This window comes from Gracilinanus agilis, chromosome 6 (assembly GCF_016433145.1).
Source record: "Gracilinanus agilis isolate LMUSP501 chromosome 6, AgileGrace, whole genome shotgun sequence".
In the NCBI taxonomy this organism is placed as follows: domain Eukaryota; kingdom Metazoa; phylum Chordata; class Mammalia; order Didelphimorphia; family Didelphidae; genus Gracilinanus; species Gracilinanus agilis.
The window spans coordinates 219333867-219358615 of NC_058135.1; the positions used below are offsets into that span (position 1 = coordinate 219333867).

At 35.4% G+C, this 24749-nt stretch overlaps 1 protein-coding gene across 1 annotated transcript in view; it reads right to left on the bottom strand.

Annotated features, from left to right (window-relative positions):
* RGS12 (regulator of G protein signaling 12) overlaps nt 1–24749 on the bottom strand; it is a 150806-nt gene that overhangs the window by 51268 nt on the left and 74789 nt on the right. The window contains exon 3 of the mRNA XM_044681770.1: nt 3458–3479. Coding sequence (XP_044537705.1) covers nt 3458–3479 — 22 coding nt within the window. The remainder of the gene's footprint in view (nt 1–3457; nt 3480–24749) is intronic.

The following is a 24749-nucleotide window of genomic DNA, read 5'->3' on the forward strand; positions in this document are numbered from 1 at the left end:
CTGAATCCATGACATGAGGGTAAGTTGAAGGACCCTGACAGATGCAGCCTAGAGAAGAACAGTAAATATAACTAAAAGTAAATATAACTATCTTCAAGTCCATAAAAGGTTACCATGTGAAGGAGGGATTAGATTGGTTTTGTTTGGCCCCAGAATACTAAACCAAGAGAAATTGGAAGAAGATGCAAAGGGTCAAATTTAGACTTGATGTCAGGAAAAACTTCCTAACCACTGGAGCTGTCCAAAAGTAGAATGGACAACAAAACATGGTGGTTTCTCTCTCCTTGGAAGTGTTCAAAGAGATATTGTTAACAACTTGTTAGGAAGTTATAGTTGTGACTTCTTTCATATATGGTTTGGACTATGGTCACTGAAGTCCCATCCAAATTCTGTAATATTCACAGTGTTTCTTCACCAAAATGGATCTAGATATCTAATTTGGAATTTGAGAAATATATTTCCTTTTGCTCCAATAACTAAGCAGTAGGAATTGAGGCAGTTCTCCTGATCTTCTTCCTTTTCTTCCTACCCTCACTCATTCCCCCACATATACACTTTTCTCCCCTAATGCCAAATCAGCTTATATTCCCTTGGCATAGAGTGAAGGACTCCAGGAGGATGTGATGCAAAGGGTTCAGGAGGATGAAAATCTGAAGGAGGCTCTAGAGTAAGAAATGATTGGTGGGGTAGGAAGGTTGACTCATGAGTTGGGAAGAGAAAACTAATGTTTTAGGCTCTGAACAACAAGAAAAGAAATCTGTGGATGTGAAGAAGCAACAATAGGTCTTCTTCCTTCACATGTCCAGGCTTGTGAAGAAGGTAAACAACAGCAAAGGATGGAAAAACCCAGAGACAGGGATTAGTAGTTATTTTCCTTTTTTCTTTCTTCCTCTTGTTCCTTGTCTCCCATCACAGCTGCTAACATTAATAGGCCAGAACAGTGGTAGAGAAGGGTTTTCCATGCCATTTTACTTTCTCTTATTCTTTCCCATACCAATCCAAGAACTTGCTCATAGAGGAAACTAGATAAGGAAGGGGGAAGAGTAAAGATTGATGCATATTCTAAAGAGGAAAAAGACCTGGGGGAATCCCCCACCACAGAAGGAATAAAAGGGGAATTTCTGCTGCCTCCTGATTAGGGTACTACCTTCTGAAGAAAATATGACATAATGAAAGAGTCTGTAACTTGTGCCATTATCAGGGTTAGCAGAAATCTTTTGAAGATTAGCACTTAAAAATAATAGGTCCAAAGGATTCAGAGCAGGAAGACAACATAAAGATTGTCTATGCCAGGAGTGGGAAAACTATATTAAGGGCCAAATCCATACCCTCTCTTCCCCTTCTCCCAGTTCTGTACTGCCTGAAATGGTTTTGATATTTTAAAACACAATAAAATATTATTTTTAAGTGTCAAAACCATTTTTAGCTCTTGGGTGGTATAAAAACAGGCTGTAGAGCTGTTGGCCCATAGATTGCTAACCCTTGATCTAGGCCAGAGGTGTCAAATATGAGGCCCACAATGCTCCTTGAGTATAATCCAAACCAGATTAAAATTAAATTTGGAAATATTTAACAAAAAAAATAAAAATAAAATATAGATAATAGCAATATATGGTTTTCTAAGTCAATATGTAGCTTGCTGAGATCATTATGTATAGGTTAGTGGCCCCAGTTCTATTTGAGTTTGACATCACTGATCTAGGCCATCTCCTTCATTTTACAGTTAAGGAAACTAAAGCCATAAAGATATTCAGATTTGCTCAAGGCCATACAGGTAGTAAGTAGTGAAGCAGGGACTGGAACCCAAGTTCTTCGACTCTAAATCCAGTGCTCTTTCTACAGCATCAAACTTATATGCATAATGATGTAATACAGTTCATAACCTATAATACATTGAACTCGATGTATTATATTATATTTAATATATATTATAAATAATACTATTATATTATATATTATTTGCATACATTGGAAATTATACCAATTTTCAAATTTACTCACACAAATTATTGTTTTCCATAATAAAGGGTGAGATGAAATAGTAATAGTACAGAAATGGCAAACATGAATAACTAATGCTATCATATATAAATTTATTAACCCAGGATTTGGTGGCAATACTATTTTTTTACCAATAAGAAAGTTGCTCTCATTCCCAAATTAAATAGTTGAATAATATGTTCATTAATATATAAAAATAAGTAATATAATGCCTTAATTAAAATAACAAACAACAAATGGTTTAGGGCCACAATGATTTCTGCTTTGGAATAAACAACTATTCAAACAAAAATTCAAAATCCAATTCTCTCATGAACACTGTTTCCCGAGCTAGCTCAGACAGAAATGACACATCACTGATGATACATAATTCAAGCAGTCATGATACCAAACCCCCAGACCTTTAATATGAGTAATTTTCGATACTAATGGCAAAAAAAGAAAGCCATAAAGAGAAAAGAAGCAAGTAAAAAACTTTGAGTAAAAAGAGAATCTCATTCTTTAGCCACAGCCCTTGAATCCAACTCTCATGACCTATACTTATTTATGACCTACATACTACATGTTATAGGACCACAAAGTGCTGGTGCCTTTTAGTGAATGAAACCATATAATTCAGCTCCTGAAATAGACTAGAGAATTCATAAAAGTAGGTTCAAAACTACTCATAATATCAAATGAAGAGGAAAATGGAGAAGAAAATTCCTAGATTTTTTAAGACAACTACAAACTCCCCCCAAATTATTGAAATGTATTCTAATGTTCATATTAAATGAACATTGTATCACAAGATATTAAATGAAGGCAGAAGAGTTCTACTTTTTCTGCTCTATACCAGTTCTCTTTAGGGGCATAGAACAAAGACTTAGCAAAGAAAAGAAAAGAAAAGAAAAGAAAAGAAAAGAAAAGAAAAGAAAAGAAAAGAAAAGATAAGAAAAGTTGAATTTACTTAGGTTTAAGATTTATCAAAATAACAATTTCTCCACCACATTTTTTCTTAGTAAAGGAATAAATAAATCAAGAATTTAAAGTGTCTTCTACCTCTCCACAACTTCCCTGGTCTATTGAGAGTTTGGCAGTCCTACTTGCTAGTTCAAAAGCTGGCTACACAGCAAAAGAAGCATCAAAGCTTGTTTTAACTTGCGAGACATGAGCATGTGTTGATATGAAATACTGTTGCAAAAGTAAATCTTATAGACATAAACTACTACAGAAATTATCACATGAATGTTCAGGTTTAATGCTTTTTTTAATATGACAAATAACTTTGAAAATTCCACATCTACTTATGAAAAAAGTGAAGCTCCTCAACTGTTGAGAACAACTATTTGCATACATGAAAAGTGCATGACAATAAAATAATCCTTTTAAGTGAAGGCCGCGGCCAATATACTTTTCACAGTTAATGTACTTCTTTGCAAAAGAATAAAAATGTATTTAAGAAATTGTGACTTACCACCATCGGATACAGTTGCAGACTGAAAGGAAAAAAAGAAAGACATGAGTTAATTAACCCTCATGACCAAATGCAGAAGAAAATCAGTCCATTGAAGTAATAAAAACTGGAAGTTTCTGATTAGACTTGAAACCTCAGAAGAGAAGATACTCTAGTGCAGGTGTCAGAGCAAAGACAGACTTACAACTAAATGAGTCAAGAGTTACTTTCTCACAGCTGTTCCCTCCTCCCTACTGAACTCCTCCCAAACTGGTAATGCCCTGAGCTTTACAATCATCATGACTTTCATTTTAGAAAACACACCCTGCCAGCTTTGACATCATGATTTTAGTAATATTCTTAAATGGAAAAAGAAAAGAATACCACAGTTTATCATAAAACGGAAGCTGAATGATGTAGGGGAAAAAAACATTGGAGAAAGGAATCAAAGGTCTGAGTTCAAGGACTAACTCCCATACTTAATTAGATAACCTTGGGCAAATTACTCCATTAGGAATCACAAATAAAGAAACAATAAAGAAACTCAGTTTTCTCATCTCTAAAATGAGAATAAGATTGAATTTATATAACCTCTTTCACAAAGTCATCATGAGGGGGAAAAGCCCTATGTCCAAGTGTTATATAAATGTGAGTCATTATAAATCCTTTAAGTTATGGCCCCAATTTATTTAATTTAAATTGGCCCCAAATTATACAATAGTGTTTTTTAAGCATCTACATGCTCTAAATGATAGTTCACCATGCATATTAAGTATTTCACTATGTGCTATCTAGTACTGAGCAGTGTAAAGGCACATAAAAGAAATATCAGAAAAATCTGGCCTCTACTTCTAAGGAGTTTACAGTCTAGTAACATGAGCATGAGTCCTTCAACAGAACTTACAATGCAAGAAGTAAATCAGTACATAATGATATGATGACAGGTATCAGTAACAAAGGAGGTGGGCTAGTCATGTATCAAGAGTGAGGATAACAAAAGGACAGTTGAAGCCCTCCACTGGTACCCAGAGGAAAGATTCCATGGCTAGATTCTCTATGAAGGATTTACAGAAGGAAGTAGGTAAGAATTCCACATAAGAACAAACAAAGTATTGATGGGGTTTTTTACTGGTTGTACTACTCATGAAGATTTTCCAAATATTAGTACACTGAATAATTTAACTCAAATACAACAAAAACCTATCATATTCTAATAACTGGGCTAGGTATTGAAGTAGAAAAAAAAGGTTTAGGTAATGCAGTATCTCTACTTTCAAAGCATTTATAATCTAGTAGGGAGGAAAGAGGGGGCCTGAGAGGTCGCTTAGTCCAATTGTCTTATTTTAAAGACGAGGAAACAGATCCAAAGAAGTTGTTACTTTCACACACAGGTAGTAAAGATATGAGGCATAGAAAAATTATAGTACAAAATAATATGAAGCCAAATTAGAGAGGTGCAAGCATAGTTCTTTGTTAGGGAGAGAGAGAGATAGAGAGAGGGGGTCACTACTGACTGGCGAAAGTTGAAGGAAGGTATTATTGAATTATACTTTAAAACTTAAAAACTCAATAGATTAGGGAAGAACAAAAAACAACCTAATATGAAACAATATGAGTCCATTGCACAATAAGGCAGGAGAATGGGGGTATGTTTGGGGAATGAATGGAGAATAAACAGAGGTTGGCAAGAGCATAGAGTATGCGAAAAGAAATAATATAAAGCTAGAAAAACAGAAGGCCAAATGAAAAAGTTCTGGTAAAAAACCTAGTTTCTTTCCTCTTTTCAAGAACCAAGAGAAATGCAGCAAACTAAGTGAAAGAGAGAGAGAGAGAGAGAGAGAGAGAGAGAGAGAGAGAGAGAGAGAATGAATAAAATAAATATAATAAAATAATATATAATAAAATAAAATAACAGAAATTCCTGTAAAGTAACCCCATGTCCCCAAGTAAAATTGCATAGGACTTTGTAAACAAGCTACAACAAAAGAAAAATTAGAATAAACACACAAAGTTAAAGAAAAAGAGTTTATGCCTAAAAATGACATAGTATACAAAACTAAGCATATTCCTATAGGAGAAGATGAATTTTTAACAGATTTGATGACTTCCAAGTGCTCTTACCAAGAAAAAAGGGGAAAGGGGGGCACTGATTAAAATTTCAAGAAGACAAACATTGCAAACAAAATAAAGTTAAGAAAGGTAAAAAAGTTTGAACAATTAAAAAGGATCTTGATAATTAAGTTTTTATATACTGAAAGAATGGTAAAACTATTTATTGCCCCTTTGGAGATATACAGCCTCTGAGGATGAAGGAAGGAACAAAGAGAAACTAGTGACCACAGTCTCCACTGTTCAAAACAAAAGAGGAAGAAGAAGAAAATAAATACTTTAGGGAAAGATAAAGGAGAAGGAAATTATAAATTTTCCTCAAATATGAAGAAAACAGCAGTCTCATCTGAAAAATCAGGATCATCTTCATGAAAGAGGTGGAACCAGTGACGTTCAAGATGAGGATTCTAACATATAGAAGAGAGAAGTGAGTGCACTGAAAGCACAGAGGCTTTTATGAATTCACAGATGTAGGCGAGTATACAAGAGAAGATCAACTTAGAAGCCCAGTTTGGTGCATACACAAGAAACAGACTAGTGTAAAATGAGCATGATGAAGAAAATGGCCAATGAGAACAGTCATTAAGAGTATGCACAGCATTTTCTGCTTGCTGCTAATCTGGGGGAAGCTTGGAGAACCTGCTTCCAGAAATACATTCTAAAGGGGTCTTTTCCCTTCCCACTTCAGAGCATGTATTCTCTGACTTTCCTATTCGTTTATGGTATGGTGAGAAAAAAGGCTTTTAATTGGCTGTTGAGTTTTAGCTAAGAGTATATACAAAAGACTCCAAAACACAAATTTCCCCCTCCTTTCTCTGGTGTTAAGCAAAGAAAGAGCTACTGTTGGCCTACAGGAAGGGAGCTTCCTCAAGCTTGCGCTCTCTCTCTCTCTCTCTCTCTCTCTCTCTTTCTCTGTCTCTCTCTCTGTCTCTCTCTCTGTCTCTCTCTCTGTCTCTCTCTCTGTCTCTCTCTGTCTCTCTCTCTGTCTCTCTCTCTCTGTCTCTCTCTTCTCTGTCTGTCTGTCCATCTGTCTGTCTCTCTGTCTCTGTCTCTGTCTCTGTCTCTCTCTCTCTCTGTCTCTCTCTCTCTCTGTCTCTCTCTCTCTCTCTCTCTCTCTCTCTCTCTCTCTCTCTCTCTCCCCTAGCCACCTTGTGGCCATGAATATGTTACAATGTTACATTAACATATTTCTTTTGTTACTTTGAGTTTATTTTTTCCTAATCTTAGGTGAACAAGTATCAGAGACAGAATGGACCTTGTGAACTTACCAAGACCAGAAGGACCATCAAGTCTCAGAGTCCAAAAAGAAACATATTTCTATTTTTTTCTTTATTTTCCTGTGAAGGGGGGCAAGGCTAATAGGAAAATGTTTTGCATGACTTTCATATGTAAAACAGGTGTCTTATTTGCCTTCTCTGTGTAGGGAGGGGTTTGGGGGAAGGGCACAACTTGGAAATGAAATTTTTAAATTTTTTTTTAAGAAGGACGATCAAAGTTTCCCTCAGCAACTGGAGGGTTAGCAATAGGAGTGCAGTCCAGTGAGGAACCAGCCCTGAACACCTTCTTGACCCAATTCAGCAATAAATGAATCTGGCACCTGTGCCCTAGAAGCAAGGAAGCAATTTATCCATCAGTAACACCACATCTATATGTGAACTTAGTAGGTACAAAACAGAGAAAATGACTCCCAGAGCCAAGGATGGTTTCCTACCAAGAGAGATGACTTGAAGCAACCACTTTATGTTTGAGGTTACCCTTATACCAGGGACTGAGTAGCTGTGTGGAAGGGTGAAAGCATTAGGGAGTTTTTGTATATCAGTCTCTCTCATACATTCTCAGTAAATAGCTTTCAATAAAATCTAAGCAATATTGATGGGTTAATTGATATCAGAGAAATGATAACGCATTAATTGATTCTGGAGGGCAGAAACTAGGCTTAGACCAACATCGTATACCGTATTCCTCAATACATTTAAATAGACATGTGATCTTAATATTAAAGAAAAGCAGATCATATACCTCTCATAGTTGTGGGTAGGAAATATGTTTTTAACTAGAGATAAAGCAATTACAAAAGATAAAATAGATAACTTCAATTGAACTAAAACTAACAGCTTCTGCCCCAACAAAAGCAATGATCCTAGGATAGAGGGAAGCAATTGAATGGGGCAAGGGGGAGGGAAGCAGGATCTTTGAATCTGTTTTCCCTGATAAGGGTTTGGTATCCAAAATACATACAAACAAATATATATAAAACTAATAGTTATTCCTCAACAGTTAAGTGCTCAAAGGAACAAATGACTAGTTCTCAAAAGAAGAACTGCAAAGTACTCACAATCACATGAAAGAATGTGACAAATCACTAATAAGAAATAGAATGCAAATTGAGACAACCCTGAGGTTGTATCTCATACCTTGAAAATTGGCAAAGATGACCCAAATGGCCAGGCAATGTTGGAGGCACTGTAGAATAACAGAGGCATTCATATATTGTTGGTGTAATAAAATGTCTATATCCTTTGAACCAGAGACTCAGTTACTGGTTTATGCCATAAGGAAGCTATCAATAAGTCCCTATACACACAAAAAAATATTTGTAGCAGTGCTTTTTTTGATTGCAAAGAACTGGAAACAAAATAATTACCCCACTTTTGGGGAAAGGCCAAACATATTGTAGTGCATAAATGTAATGGAATACTACTGTGCTATAAGAAATTATGTATGTGATAGATACAAAGAAACGTATTAAAGCCTACATGAACTTCGTTCTGTGAGTGAAGTATGCAGAACCACAAAATCAGGATATACTGTAACTACAATGAACATGGAAAGAGTCACCACACATTAAAAAAAAACAATCAAAAGTAAATGTAACAAAATTTAAATGATCAAGCATGACTTAAATGAAGAGATATGAGAAGATATCCCCACCCACTCGCTTCATGGAGGTGAGGAGTCCACAGGTATTACACATTGCATATTTCAGACTTCTGCAATGTATTGATCATTTTTGCTCATTTTTCATATTCATTTTTCTTTTTTGCCTTTAAAAATATTGTTTTTAATATGGAACTGCTTTTTTGTAAAGAGAAGAGGGAGGGATACTGGGGGAAACCACGGTGGTATAACTAACAAAATACATCAATAAAAAATTACTTAAATTCTTTTAAATGATACAAAGAGATACTTGGGAAGTTATCTCTATACCCCTCGAAGCAGAGAACAATAGCTAGCAGAGCTCTTGGGAAGTAGACTATTAGTCTCAGTACAATTTGGAGAGTGAGCCCAAAGCTAAAGGTGAGTTAGAGGGGCAGCTGGGTAGCTCAGTGGATTGAGAGCCAAGCCTAGAGACAGGAGGTCCTAGGTTCAAATCCGGCTGCAGACACTTCCCAGCTGTGTGACCCTGGGCAAGTCACTTGACCCCCATTGCCCACCCTTACCACTCTTCCACATATGAGCCAATACACAGAAGTTAAGGGCTTAAAAAAAAAATAAAAAAAAAAAGAATAAAGGTGAGTTAGATGCAGATTGCGGAGGCCCTTTCAATGTCAAGATAAGAAGTAGGTATTTGTACAATAGAAGATAGGGTGTTATAGAAGGATTCTGAATGGGGGAGTGACATTGTTAGAAAGATTACTTTGACTTTTATATGAAGGCCAGACTAGAGAAGGGCAAGACAGGAAGCATGAAGGCCACTTAGAAAGTCCAAGAAATCAAACAGGGCAATGAAGGCCTTAAGCATAATGAAGATATGACTGAAAGTCAAGTACTGTAAACAAATAGTTATTAAGGACAGTTCAAGAAGTGGTGCAATGTAACAAAAAAGAGGGTTCCGTTTTGCTAAGGAGGCAAGTGAAACTAGAATAAAAATGAGAAACTAAAAGATTAGGGAAAGATTCATGGAATCCTAGAATTTTAGAACTTAATTGAACTTCAGGTAGAACTTCAAAAGGAATCACCAATAAATGTCATCAGCCTCTTCTTGAAGACCTACAAGTCTGAGGACTGGAAATCATAACAAAGATTTTAAAATGGGCTTAACAGGAATGAGAGAAGAATTGGGAAGAAAAGAAACTAGTAAATGAGAACTTCAAATAATAGAATATCCTTTTTCAGGCTTTGAACCAATTTACAATGCAATGATGTCCTACCTGCTGTATAGGTGTGAAATCTAAGCGAGCTTTTAGTAGCTTTTTGATTAATGTCACCTGTCAAGCCCATATGCTACTTCTCTTACAGCAAGAGGACTCCATTAAATGGATTTTGAAAAGCTGTCAATTCCACATCAAAGTTATGTTTACATTAATTCATCTACTGGACTCCCTGCCTAAGACTCTTTTCCCTCTCCAAACTATACTCCACCCAGATGCCAAATTGATCTTCCTAAAGTAGAGGTCTGATCATGTCAACTCCTCCAACCCCCATGCAATAAACTTCAGTATCTCCCTATTACCTCTAGGATCAAACATAAAATCCTCTGTTTGGCATTTAAAGCCCTTAACAATCTTCCCCTTTCCTATCTTTCCAGTCTTCTTACAACTCTACTCTCTCCATATTCTGTATGATCCAGCTACATTAGCCTAGTCACTGTTCATCCAACTCTATCTTCTATCTTTTTGCCTTTGCAATTATTGTACCCTATGTCTGGAATGCTCTCCCTCCACACTTGACTCCTAGCTTCTCTGGCTCTCTTCAAGACTCAAATCCAGCCTTCTATAAAAGGTCTTACTTACCCCATCACTCCCCTGCTAGTGCCTTCCCTCTGATACTATCTTCCAACTACTATTTCTTTATCATGTATATACGGAATTATTTACATATTGACTTCCTTCATTAGAAAGTGGTATCTTGAAGACTAGAATTATGTTTTTGCCCATTTTTGTATACCTGGCACTTATTGTTCATGACATATAATAAAAATTTAATAAATTCTTCCTTAGTGACTTACTGACATTACAAATATCTACAAAAACAAAACAATTTGCAAATGAAAATAAAAACAAAAAGACAATAAATGAAGAAAAATATAGACATATAAGGATATTTACAATAAAGGTTTTAAATGTCAATATCAATAACTAGAGATATCTCCAAGAATTCTGGTCCAGTTTTTTTCCCTAATTATTATTAGGTCTTCCAAATAAGACAGAATCTCTATGGAAATATATAATTAAAAAATAGAGAAATAAAAAGATATATTCCTGGGAAAGATAAAATTCAAGGCTAGCAATGTTGGAAGGACACTAATACAGTTGGTGATACTATTAATTGACCCAGCCATTCTAGAAAGAAATGTGGAGTTATGGCTAAGAAATTAAGTAAAATATCCATTCCTTCTGACCTAGAGATAATACTACTAGATATAAAATCCAAGGAAAAGATAGGGAGGAAAAAAGGTTCACTGTATACTAAATTTTTCATAGCAGCATTTTATGTAGTAGCAAAGAACTTGAAACAAAGATGTCCATCAAGCAGGAAATGGTTAAACAAACTGGGAGATAATATCATTTTTTTTAAATGGCTAATACTATGCAGGGATACATGGGAAGATTTATATAAATTAATGGAAGGTGAAGTCTTACAGAATGAGAATAACAACATATAAAATGACTACAACAATGTACAAATAAGCAACAATAAAAATTCTAAATGAACATTTTGTAATTATGACCAAGGGAAGAGACGAGAAATGTCTTTTGTCTCATTTGTTGGAAAGGTGAGGATTGTGAGTATGGAGCATTGTACTGTTGGATTGGTATGATCTGTTAAATTTTCTTCTTTCCTTTTTTTGTCTTTTGTCACATAGGATAGCTCCCTGAGTAGGAGAGCAGGAGGAATACACTTAGAAATGAAGGTGATATCAAAATAAATGTGTAAACACATACACACTCTGTGTATATCTATTATACATGAATTATGTGTATATTTGCATTAGACTATAAACTCCTTGAGATCAGAACCTGGGAGGGAGCTATTTTTACCAGCCCTAAGAATTAATAACCTGATTCAAAAAGACTTTCTGATTATAAAAATTTAGACAGCTATTCTCCAATAGGAAGGTAATATCTGTAGGCAGTGGCCATGTAATGGACACTCATACTAAATGTTTTCAAACAAATCAATATGGAAAATAATATTCTCATAATTCCCAGTTTCTCTTTTACTGCACTTCATTTTATCTGTTTGCTGCTTTTTTATTTTAAAAAATCATAGAGAACTACTAAAAGAAAATATGAATTAATCTTTGTCCTGGAAATTCTACCAAATGGCATTAATTTTTCAGCCTTTCTCCATTAAGGGGAGGGGAGATAAAAGATTTTCAGATGACAATAAATGGTATATCTTTACCTGGATTTGAAACTAATGCTCCTAAAATTCTGTACGATATTCCATACCAAATAGTACACTAGTGGCTAGGTATACAAATATGAAACAATTAATACTCCCTGCTGTCCAAGAGCTATTGTCTAAAGTTTATGGACCTAATTAGTTACATGAAACTCAGAGCTTTGTTTAACCACTTGCCTGACAGTGCCAGATGAGGTATTTGAACCCAAGTTTTTCTGAATCTGAGCCCAGAATTTGATTCACTCTGCAAAACTATTTAATATTCACAAGGAAAAGTGTGATAAGTGCAAAGGAGAATTACAAAGTTCTCTAAACTCTTTTGAGAAGGATCATGTAAGGCTCCCCCCACCAAAAAAGGTGCCCTGGTAGTTGGCTTCTCTTCCACATCCCCCTACTTTTACTTGCATAATAATGTACCCCAACCTAAGAGTACACTTGACTGAAGATCTACAGAGAAAGGGAACCTACCACCTCTTGACATTCCATTCCACTTTACAGTAGCTAAAGTTAGAAAGTTTTTCCTTAATACAAACCAAATTTGATATTTCTGCAACTCAAGATCACAGATTTAGAGATGGAAGAGACCTCAGAGGTAATCTAGGCCAAGTCCTTCATTTTACAGATCAAGAAACTGAAGCCTAAGGAGGGTAAATGACCAGTGCAAGGCCACATAGAGAATTCCAAAAGTGGAATTTGAATCTATCTTATAACTCATGATATTAGTCACCTGGATCTTGGTTCTGCCCTGTGAGGCCAAACAAAACAAGTTTAATCTCACTTCTCCATGACAATCTTTAGAAAGTGAATGATAACTATCAATTCCTCCTCCCTTTATAGAATAGCACAGCATACTTGGTGATGTTCAGGAAAAGCAGTTCAGAAATATGGTAGGTGGCAAGAGTCAGACTAGAATTTTTTTAAATTTCTATGGATAACCCACAAAACAGATCATCCACACACAGGAAATAAAGAACTGAATACATAGTGTTCATTTTAATGTTACTCTATAGCAAGAAACATGATGCAATTTGAAAATTATAAATTATATACAAAATAAATGAAAACCTAAAATGTCTTGTGTTCAATCTGATATGTAGCACTATTTGTATTAATAACTTATTTTCATTTGTCTTGCAGATGCAAGAATGGAATTTCCCCAAATTATCATATGTACATCACATACTTATACAAAGTGGGCCAGCCACAAACAGAATGGCCATATAAAAACTTTCCAGGAAGGAGTATTTTTTCTTGCTTGCAATTTAAATTCTTACACTGAAAAATTGCTGAATGAAATAGCTCTAAAATTCCAAGGTGAGGTCTTATGCCAATAATATCTAGTTTCAAAGAAATTTAATATCTTATTTCTAGATATGCAATATGGGAGATTTAGACAATCAACATTTCCCCAAAGGATTCAGCTTTTTAAACTTGATAGTTCAGTTGAAACTTGCCTAGATTTGCCCATGGTGGGAGGTTACAAAACTAGATAAAACAAGACCTGTGAAGATTTTATTTTAAAATAAATATTTATAAAAGTTTTAAGTGTTTTATATGAATACAAACTTATGGGATGAAAACAATATCTACTGAGGCCAATTTTGAATTTGTCTTAGCTCAGAACTTAATGTTTGAAAATGTAGCATATCAATTAATATGGAGCACATTTACATGCCCTTTTATGTCAAACTACTGATAATAATATTAATCTCTTACACTTGGATAGGACATAGGAATTAATAAAGAATTTTTGCACGCATTATCTCATTGGATGAATAATTCCTATCTCATACGAAATTAAATTAATAACCATGAACTGACTCAAATAGTTCAAAAGTACCAGGGAAAAAACTAGCTAATTTTCCTGATTTTCATTTTTTTAAAAACCATTAAAGGAGAATTAATACACATAATACGAACTGTGGAAAAATTAAGAAACCATTTCGTTAAAATAATACATTTGTAAATTAGGCCATACCACAGGAGTAATTATAAATGCCCTTTTTAAAAAAAATTATTATCTTGCCTTATTACAGTCATTGCCCACTGGACCCAATGTGGCAGAGTAAATCAAGGTCAGACTGGGTCATATCTATAATAGCAGATCTCCAAAGATAATCCAAGAACTTCAAGTGCTGGCAATATATACAATACAATATATACAACTACTAAAAGACTATCCAAACCTATGGCTGGTATCCTACCCATTTAGAGAAATCTAGAAGAAAACTGTAGATTTTTTCCCTATCACTAAAAACACACTATCTTAAGGCAGAAAATAATAGCATCATGACTAATCTCTCTCCTGAGTTCTAGTCCTCTAGCTCCGAATACCTATTGAACATTTCAAAATGGATGTCCCCAGACATATTTCACACCCAATACATTCAAAAGAGAACTCATTAACTTCTCTCCAAAACAAACTTCCTCTCCTGAACTTTCTTATTACCAACATCCTTCCAGCCACCAGGTTCACAATCTCTTAAGATAACTTTTTTTTTTTTAACCCTTGTACTTCGGTGTATTGTCTCATAGGTGGAAGATTGGTAAGGGTGGGCAATGGGGGTCAAGTGACTTGCCCAGGGTCACACAGCTGGGAAGTGGCTGAAGCCGGGTTCTTAAGATAACTTTTAAATAACCCTCAGCTCCTCACACAATAGACCAGTTGCCAAATCTTGTCATTTCTACATCCACAACATGTCTTGCATCTTGCCTTTTCTCTCTATTGGCATAGCCTCTACCTTAGTTCAAGTTCTCATCACCTTTTGCCTGTTGCAAGAGGTAACTATTGCAAAAGCCTCTTAATTTCTCTTCCTGTCTCAAGTCTCTTTTCACTCCAATTCATTCTTCGCAAAGTTAGTAAGATGATTTTCTTAAAGTACAGGTCTGACCATGTTACACACACAAATGCATGCACACATGTATGTATGCACACACACATCCCTCAGTAAATAACAAAGACTTCCTGTTGCCTCTAGGATCAACTATAAACTCTGCTATTAGACTTTTGAGGATCCTTACAATCTGTTACCAACTGTCCTTTCCAGAAGCATTACAAATTACTCCTATATAGAAGCCACCACCGGCCTTCCTGCTGTTCCTAACATGATACTCCATTCCCACCTCTGTACCTTAGCACTCGCTATCCTCCATGCCAGGAATGTCCTCCCTTCTCACCTCCACTACTCAGAATCTTTTTTTCCTTTATGATTTTCTACATCAGTGGTGTCAAAAATCAACTTAAAATGGGGGCCACTAAACCATACATAAAGGTCCCTGTGGGTCACATATTGATTTAGTTTTTAAATCTAGTATTATCTAGTAATATCTAGTATTAATTAGTATTAAATACCAATTACTAGTATTAAATCTAGCATTATTAAATCTAGTATTATTTTAAATCTTATAATAAATCTAGCAATTTAAATCTAGTAGTATGTTTTACCATATTTTTATTTATTGTGCTAAATATTTCCCAATTACGTTTTAATGTAGTTTGAGCCAAATTCAGGAGTGTTGTGGGCATCATGCAGCCCACAAGACACATGTTTAACATCTCTGTTCTACATCAAACCTTTTCAGATCCTCATGGCATATGGACCCCATTTTGGAATGTTTACAAGTTCATCAAATAATTTCTTAACAAAGAAGATCAAAGGTTGGAGAAGATAAAGATGTAATCTTTTTTCATTCATGCTCATGAACTTATTGAAAACTATTCATTAAATCCTTGGGGTCCTAGACACCATGATGCCTGGCAGGTAGTACTTACTAAATGTACTATGTACTATGATAGTGTACTGAAAAAAAAAACAAGCAATTCTGGAATAGGTGGCCTGGACCTGAGGGTCAGCTTTGCCATTACTGCCTTTGAACATGTCATTTTAATACTCTGGTCTCAATTTGTTCACATGTAAAATAGTTATTAGATAAGATGACCTCAAAGATCTAGCTCTAGATCTCTTTGGTTCCTATCATATTCTTCATTTTCTTTCCTAAACTTTTACTCAATCTTCTTTTACATATGTAACTACTATGTTTCCTAAGATAGGACCATTTCAATTTCAAAAGATATCTTTCAAGAAAATTTGAAGAAATTCCATGAAATTTCCACAAAGGATGTGTGTTTTTAATGAGATTTTAAAGAGAATGACTTTTATAATATTATGTGTAGAGACTTTTGAATTAGAAAATAATGGTCACTGTTCCTTTAAGATACTAGTTTAGACACTAATTAAGAGATATTTCCCAGGGGCAGCTGGGTAGCTCAGTGGATTGAGAGCCATGCCTAGAGAAGGAGGTCCTGGGTTCAAATCCAGCCTCAGACACTTCCCAGCTGTGTGACCCTGGGCAAATCACTTGACCCCCATTGCCTACCCTTACCATTCTTCCACCTGTAAGTCAATACACAGAAGTTAAGGGTTTAAAATTTAAAAAAAAAAAAGAGAGAGAGAGAGAGATTTCCAGGGTATCTAGGTGGCTCCGTGGACAGAGATCCAAGCCTAGGAAACGGAAGTACTGCGTTCAAATCTGGCCTCAGACATGTCCTAGCTATGTGACCCTAGGCAAGTCACTGAACCCCAACTGCCTACCCTTAACTGTTCTTCTGCCTTGGAACCAATACTTAGTATCAACTGTAAGACAGAAGGTAGGAGTTTAAAAAGAATGAGGGGAAGGGCTGGGGGTGGGGTGGAGAAAAGAGAGAGATCTTTCCATGAACCAACTAGGAATTCATGAAGACAAAAAAAAAGGCGCTTATCAACATAATATCAAGCCCTCCATATATTCACAATCATTAAAAATTGTCCCCTCTGCTGATCTCCAATGCTTATTATCTTTGTGTACAGTTCTCTTTTCTCTCAACCTTCTAAATTCCCAATCTATTCCCCCAAATATTAATTAAAAAATACTGTGCCCTCATGAGATCACATCTCAATTAGTATGCTGGTTTGGATCCCACACTTTTTAAGAGAAGCATTGGCAAATTTGTGGACATCCAGTGAAAGACAACCAAGGGAGTGAAAGAACAAAAAAATCACATTGAAGGGGTTTGGCTGAAAAGGTAAGGGGTGTTTATCCTGAAGAAGAGAAGACGTAAATGGCACTTGATAATACTTTTTTACATTTTTGAAGAGCGGTCCGAGGAAAGAGGGATTAGACTTATTTGTTTGACCCCAGAGGTCAGAACTAGGAGCAAAATCCAACTCTAAATTCTATGAGTGTAAAAAGGATAGAATGTAACGGAAAAATTCCCTCAAACATGTGTGCCCCAAAAGAGAATGGTCTGCTTCAAGAGATGACTGATTTCCCATCACTAGAAGAATGTTAGACCCCTTTGGTAGTTTGGTGAAACCTAGAGACCCCTTTTCAAAGAAAAAAAAAGTTTACTGCCTATATTCACAATTGAAGGAAGTGCTAAATGGGTTAAAGTTGTAAAAAGAAAGATGATTTTTTTCAGAATAAACCCACCCATAATTCCATAGACTCCTGATTAAGAATACCTCTTCTAGAATAGCTTCCTATTTAGACACAGATTTGGATTAAAATGAGATTAAGGGCTTCTATCAACTCTACCTTCTGAATTTGTGTGACTATGATTCTGTAATAGATGGGGGACATAGAAGAATGGAAACTGATTAACTTTTAAATGAAATGAACTAGTGTTATTGTTTGCATTGAAGTATTTCTATGATCTGTATAATAGAACAGACTAGTGGATAAAGAATTGATAGATTATTTATAGCACTGTACTATAGTATAGTAACAAACAGTAAAACTGAGAAAGAGAGTGCAACATCAAAGAAAAGGGTAGGACACAAGAAGGGGCAGAGTTAGTATTGCACAATGAATAACTATTACAACTTGGAAAGAGAATGACTAAAAAAAATCAAATGTGTTGGGGTCAGACAAGGGACAAATTACATCTCTTTTGGAATTTACAAAATAAAAATGGACTTATTTTAAGAGAGAATATGTTCAACTGAAAGAGTTCCTCTAAGTTTAAATAATCCAAACTGAAAGCAAAAAGTTTCTTAAAGTTTAAATAAAATGTGAAAGAGTACAGCTCGATGGTCAAAATAAGGATAACTGAAAAAAATTTAGTTACTATGCTTATCTACCTTGTAGTCTCTAGCTTTTATAGTGACTGAAATAGGTCTAAGGATTAATATGAAAGATGCTAGCTATAAATATGTATTTTAAATTTGTGAATAATTACTTAAATCTCTTTTAGAGATAAGAATGTAAACATGACCATAATTAGCCTAATCTACGTATGAGAAACTGGTACTTTCCAGAGATACCCAAGGCATGTATGCCTGCACAAAAATAAGCACTATATTTTCTGAAATTTAGAATACCTAAAGGGCAACTCTAAACTTTTTAGCAAGTGATAAACAGTTAACATGAAATGTGGTTTTCCTGGAAATATCTCTTTGTATCACAGGGTGCTAAATACCATTTATGGCTCTGCCAGTAAGGGTCAACCAGATTTCTTCCTTTCAAACAAAACATTTCTATTCTTTATGAGACATTCAGATTCAGGAGCAAAATACTGCATTTGGAGTACAAGTCTAATCCCACAGGAAAATAGTTTAATATACAGCAAATCTTTTAAAACAAAATGTTCTTGGCCTGATAAAATTAATTAAAACCTTAGATTTAAAATGTATGTGTCTTCTGGTCTTGTTTAACTTTTTCATTTCTCCCTATGCATTCAATTTCAAGATTCACTTCCTCTGCATTACACTAGGCACCATGGAACTTACAGGGTTTTTGTTGAATATCGGAGTGGGATATGAGAGAAAGAGTGCTGTACCTACCAAAGCACAAAATGACAAAAGACTTGTATAGTCTGAATCACAAAGTGTTCTGTGAGAAAATAAAGAACAAATTAAATAACTGGGAGAATACTGAATGCTCATGGATAAGTCATTAAGTTAATTTACAGTTTAATGCTATAAAAATAGAAAAGAAATACTTTGCAGAACTCCAAAAACAGAAACAAAATTTATTTGGACTGATTAAAAAAATCTAACATATCAAGAGAAATAATGAAAAAACTAAGAATGAAAACATAATTGCACTTCAGACTTCAAACTATAATTTAAGGCAGCAATCATCAAAAACATCTGATGATTAAAAAGTAGAGTAGATCGATGAAACAGATCAGATAATGGAGTCTCAGTTAGGAAACAAAATATATATTCTTTTTTTAAAACCTTTAACTTCTGTATATTGGCCCCTCCTAGGTGGAAGAGTGGTAAAGGTGGGCAATGGGGGTCAAGTGACTTGCCCAGGTCACACAGCTGGGAAGTGTCTCAGGCCGGATTTGAACCTAGGACCTCCCGTCTCTAGGCCTGACTCTCAATCCACTGAGCTACCGAGCTGCCCAAGATATATATTCTTAAGCAAAGATATATATTCTTAAGCAAAAAAGATATATATTCTTAAGCATATATATTATTCTTATATATATATATATATCTTAAAATAGAAGAAATTATCAAAGATAAAATAACTAATTTTACCTTATAAAATTGAAACACTTCTGCACCAACAAAACTAATACATTTAGGATAAGAAAGTAAGCAGTTGAATGGCTGAAAAGAAAAATCTTTAAAGGGTTTGGTATCAAGATAGACAACTAACATTTATATATAGAACCAAAAATCCCCACGACCCCCCCAAAAAAAGTGGTTGAAGATTAAGAACAAATTTCAAAAGAAGACTTTAAAACTATTAACAATCATATGAAAGAATATTCCAAACTAATAATAAGAGAAATGTAAAACAAAACAACCTTGAGGTTTACCCCACATTTAGCATGCTATATAGGTAGCAGTCATGGAAATCCATAATTTCAAAAGAATCAAAATAAGGAGTACCTCCAAAACAACTGAAAGATATAGTGGGTATCAGTTGTCTTCAGCACATTACCAACACTGTCCTATGCATGAGAAGCAGATTCATCAAGAATAGGTATGACTGGAAAAGGAAATTAGTTGATTATGCAGCACTTGGTAACCATAAAATATTAAAAGATACAAAGGAAGGTCTTCAGTGCATTGTGTAGACCCTCTATGAAGGATTTATAGAAGTATATAGACAAAAGTTTCATAGAATGTGTAGACATTAATGTAGATGTGAATGTGCAATACCCATGCCAAAGTGAGTATATACCCACCTAATTATAAAATAAATGTTTATTGAATAATTAGGGGGGTAAGAAAAATCAGTTGCACAAATTGATTTGGGAAAGCAGTACGGTATGGTTGAAAGAATGTTACGTTTAAAATCAGAGGTCTTACATCTCTATCTATTACTTGTTGTGGTAAGTTATTTAATTTCTCTAGGCCTCAATTTCTTCAAATCTAAAATAAAGAGCTTGGATAAGATGGGTTTGAAGGCTTTCAGCTCCAAATCAATGAATCAGTCAAGAAAAAAAGTTTTCAAAAGTTTGTTGTAGGATCCATGACATATTGAAAGATAAGTGAACTGTCACCATGGAAGCAACAGTTTTAAAAACTGGTGTAGGGGCAGCTGGGTAGCTCAGTGGAGTAAGAGTCAGGCCTAGAGACGGGAGGTCCTAGGTTCAAACCCGGCCTCAGCCACTTCCCAGCTGTGTGACCCTGGGCAAGTCACTTGACCCCCATTGCCCACCCTTACCACTCTTCCATCTATGAGACAATACACCAAAAGTACAAGGGTTAAAAAAAAAACAACTGGTGTAATTATAAGTATGTAAATAGGCACTTGTCTACACTCAACTTTAGTAAAGCCTTGATCAATATATGGGTCTCATGGGTAAATTATATGTTTAAGATATAAGCCAAAGAGGTAAGATTAAATCAGCCCAACTTGATTAGTCCAATACACAGAAGGCTAAAACAAGGAATTTAACCAACACTAGAGAATCCTAATTTGTCATTTTAAAAACCTAAAATAATAAAAGTCACTCATATTCCAAATATAAATACATGCATAAATACTGATTCAACATAAATAGTGATTGTGCCTTTCAACTGGTGTTAATCCTATCCTTTGATGCCAACTTTATGAAAAAATAAAAAATTGTAGGTCTTCAAAAGGACAGTAGAAAGATGCAGGGTGGGTGTAAGGAAAGAGCAGCATATTACAAATGATGATATGTGTGACTGTAAAAGGAGGTAGGATGCTATATAAAAGTCAAAGTGTGAAGATAAAGTACCTATTTTTCTGAGGATTGTATAATAGGACTTAGAAGAGATTTAGGCAGAATACTTATTTTTAACCAGAAGGATTATTAGTGGTTGGAATGTGTCCTAGCTCTTGAAAGTTAATCCCTCCTTCTGATTTTTTTAAATGTTATTCCCTCTTCCTTTCTATGAAGATCCTATCCCTCTCTAGTACTTCGAAGTTCTCCTTCTCTTCTGGTTTCAAACTACTTGAGTTTTCCCAAATTGAAAAAAAGAAAAACAACTCTTCTATCTATCATAATACTTTAGGCTATCTTCCATTTGTAAATATTTCATGCATCTGTTTATAATGATGACTTCCATTTCTTCCCTACATATTCCCTACTTTTCTGTAATGCATTTTCTATCCTTAGCACACCAATGAAACTTCTCTTTGATACTGTCTTCCTTCTGGCCAAATATAACTATCTTATCTGTTTCAAAACTTTCATAATTTTTCATACTGTATTGACCCTCTGCTTTTCTTCAACACTCACCCACTCAGGTAGGAGAATAAAATTCCATCTGTATGTAGATAACTCTCAAATCTACAGCCAGTCAAAAATAAAAAAGAATTAGTTACCTAATGTGTACAGAACATTGTATCATACTCAATCCTAACATCCAACAGTCCCATATTTTCAATTATTATAGATTACCTCCACTTCAAAGTCCCTCTAGAACCAAAACTTAACATGTCCAGAAACCAAACCTATCATTTTCCATTCTACTGTTTCCCAACTTCCTTATTTTTGTCAACAACATATCACTCTTCCAGTTCCCTCAACTTAAAATTTTGGAATTATTTTCAACTTCTTTCCTTTTCAACCAAACTCTTTGTAATTCTTTCTCTATGGTAGCCATCTATTTGTTCTTCTCAAATTCCATATCTACATCTCTAATCTGCATCTTTATCACTTCATCATAGCAATATTCTTCCCTCTTTATAAATTATCTTTTCCACAGCTGCTAAAAAATCTTCCTCAAACTCCATTTTCCTTGGGGCATTTCCTTTTTTAAGACAGATATCACATTATAATGAAAAAGGAACTGGATTTTTGAATCAGGAGATCTGGGTTTGAATTCTGACCATGACACTTTAATTCTGTTATTAAGGACGGGTCACTTCATTCCTCTGATCTTCAATTTTCTTATCTGTAAAATGAGGATAAAACTTCACATCTATCTCATTGGGCTGTTATCAGGAAAGTGCTTTTTTAAATTCTGAAGCACTATATAGCTCTATCAATAATTACAGCAATCATAATGATGATCACCATCCAGTGGCTCTTTATACTTTTATCAAGATTGTACCCCTTGACCTAAACCTAAAATTATACCTTAAAGGAATAATCACTGAAAATGGTATGGTTTAAAAAGGAGATTAGATGAACAGTCTAGATGAGGATGGAACAGAAATAATGAACTGAACAACTCAGTGTTTAATAAATCTGAAAACATAAATTAGAGAAGAATGTAAAAAATAGAAAGATGCAAGGTAGATATAAGGGCAAAGCAGCATATTACAAATGATGACATGAGTTATTGTAAAAGGAGACAGGATGCAGACAATAGACATTTTACACTATGTACCACAATGAACTCAAAATGGATGGTCCTTCCTCTCAAAGTTCTTCAAGGAAGAGGCCAATGCTGGTAGAACCCAAGTTCTGCTCTGGCCTAGAAATGGGGAGGGAGACCAGATCCTGCTTCTGGCTCAGGAAACCAAAATCCTCAATGCAGACATGTCACAGTTCCCCTGACTGCTAACACCCCTAGTGGGTGGAGGTGGGAGTGGGGGAGGATCCATGTGGTATCCCTTCAGGTTGTATGCAGATAGGTAAAAAGAAGGAAAAACTTTTCACTGCCTCTCCTAAAAAGTTATTCCCTCTCAAGAACAAAGTTTTGTCCTCCTCGTTCTTTCAAGCTTTCTTTAGATTTGAAGTCTGGGGACTTGGCATCTCAGGAATCCCCAGCTTCTGCAGGGTCCAGGTCTCAAAGAAGAGAAAATGGTTCCCCCAGTCTAAAAGTACTCTGTAGCTTCCTACCTCTGTGCACCTACAAGGGGAGAAGTGGGTTAAAGGCAGAAGAAGGCTGGGGAATGGCAGCATGGGGTAGTAAAAGGAGTTACTTGGCCTAGTCAGGAAGAACTGGGTGTAAATTCCCCAAGATACCTCCTAGCTGTGCTATCTTGGGTAAATCATTTAGTTGTTTCCCCTCCTGCAAAATGAGTGAGCTGGACTACCTCTAAGGTCCATTTTTGATCCAAATTTACTCTCCTAGGATCCTAAATATGAAGAAGCCAGCCCTCTACCAGGGCCCCATGCCTTCCTGGGGACTGCGATGCTTCCTCCATCATCAGGATTCTCCTTTCCCTGGAAGCGCTACCTTCTGAAGATGCTCAAACTCTGATGCGTAAGGAGTGATGAAGCTTGGGGGAAGGGGCTGTCTAGAAGGACCCTCCTTTCCACTTAGCTTAGTGTTTTGAGTCATGAAATCAAAAACAGTTCTTCTGGAAGGGTTAGTGCCTCAGACACTACATTTCAGCACCCTGGCTAAATGCTGAATTAGAAGTCAGGAGAACTAGGTTATAATCCCTGTTGACTTTGAGTCTGTTTTTTTCCTTTGCAAAATGAGAAAATTATATAAAATACTCACTAAGATCCCTTCAAGCTCTGACAGTATGTGAGTCTAGGTGGTTTGAGCTCCTTTTGACTCCATCTCAGCTTAGCCCCAGTTTTGGTAAAAAACTGAATAACCCTTCTTTTGTGCCCCTGGAAAAATCATCTCTTCTTTCCCAGGCTTTAGTTTCTTTGCTATAACATCAATTTGACCATGTGATGCCTAAGGTTCCTTTCAGTACTATCATGAAACAACAAGTTTTTTGTTTTGTTTTAGGGGAAATGAGAGAGGTTTGTCTCAAACCTTCTTTTAGATTACTCCCTCAAAGAATCTATGATTGATATAAAGGTTATGACTGAACTCCTCTGGAGCAGTAATCAGGCTTCTTTCAAGCCAAGTATGAAGAAACAACTAATTATTTTTGATAAGTAAGTGTTAGGAACTAAGTACATAAATTTCTAATTACAGGGTTGCTCAGTAAAATATAAGCTTCATGAGGGCAGGGACTGTTGGGGGGAAGGAGGTTGTTTTATTTTGTTTTTTATTTTCACCTCTTTTCAGACTCATCATTTTCATCAGGTTCCTAGCACTTGCTGAAGCAGATTGTCTCATCTGCTTTGCTGTGTCCCACATGAAACACACTCAATCTCTTCTCTGTGTCATTCTTTAAAATATAGTCAAAACTCACCTCCTCTAGGTGGGGCCTTATTATGACTCTTCTACACTGTCACTATTAGCACTGTCCTATTCTAATTAACATTTCTACATTGGCTTACCTCCACCTCAATGACCACATTCAGCAATATTCTCAAGTTATCTACCCTGATTTAATAATTGCAATCATATTCTTTCTTGCTTATCAATCCTCATTTTTTCAGCCTCGTTTCAGTCAGATTTCTCCTGGACTTTATATTTGTATTAGTACAATATAAAATCAAATTGTTGGCTCATATTGAGCTTGTTATCAACTAAAATCCCTATTGTCTTACCACATCTTCCCTATTCTGAACTTACATCAT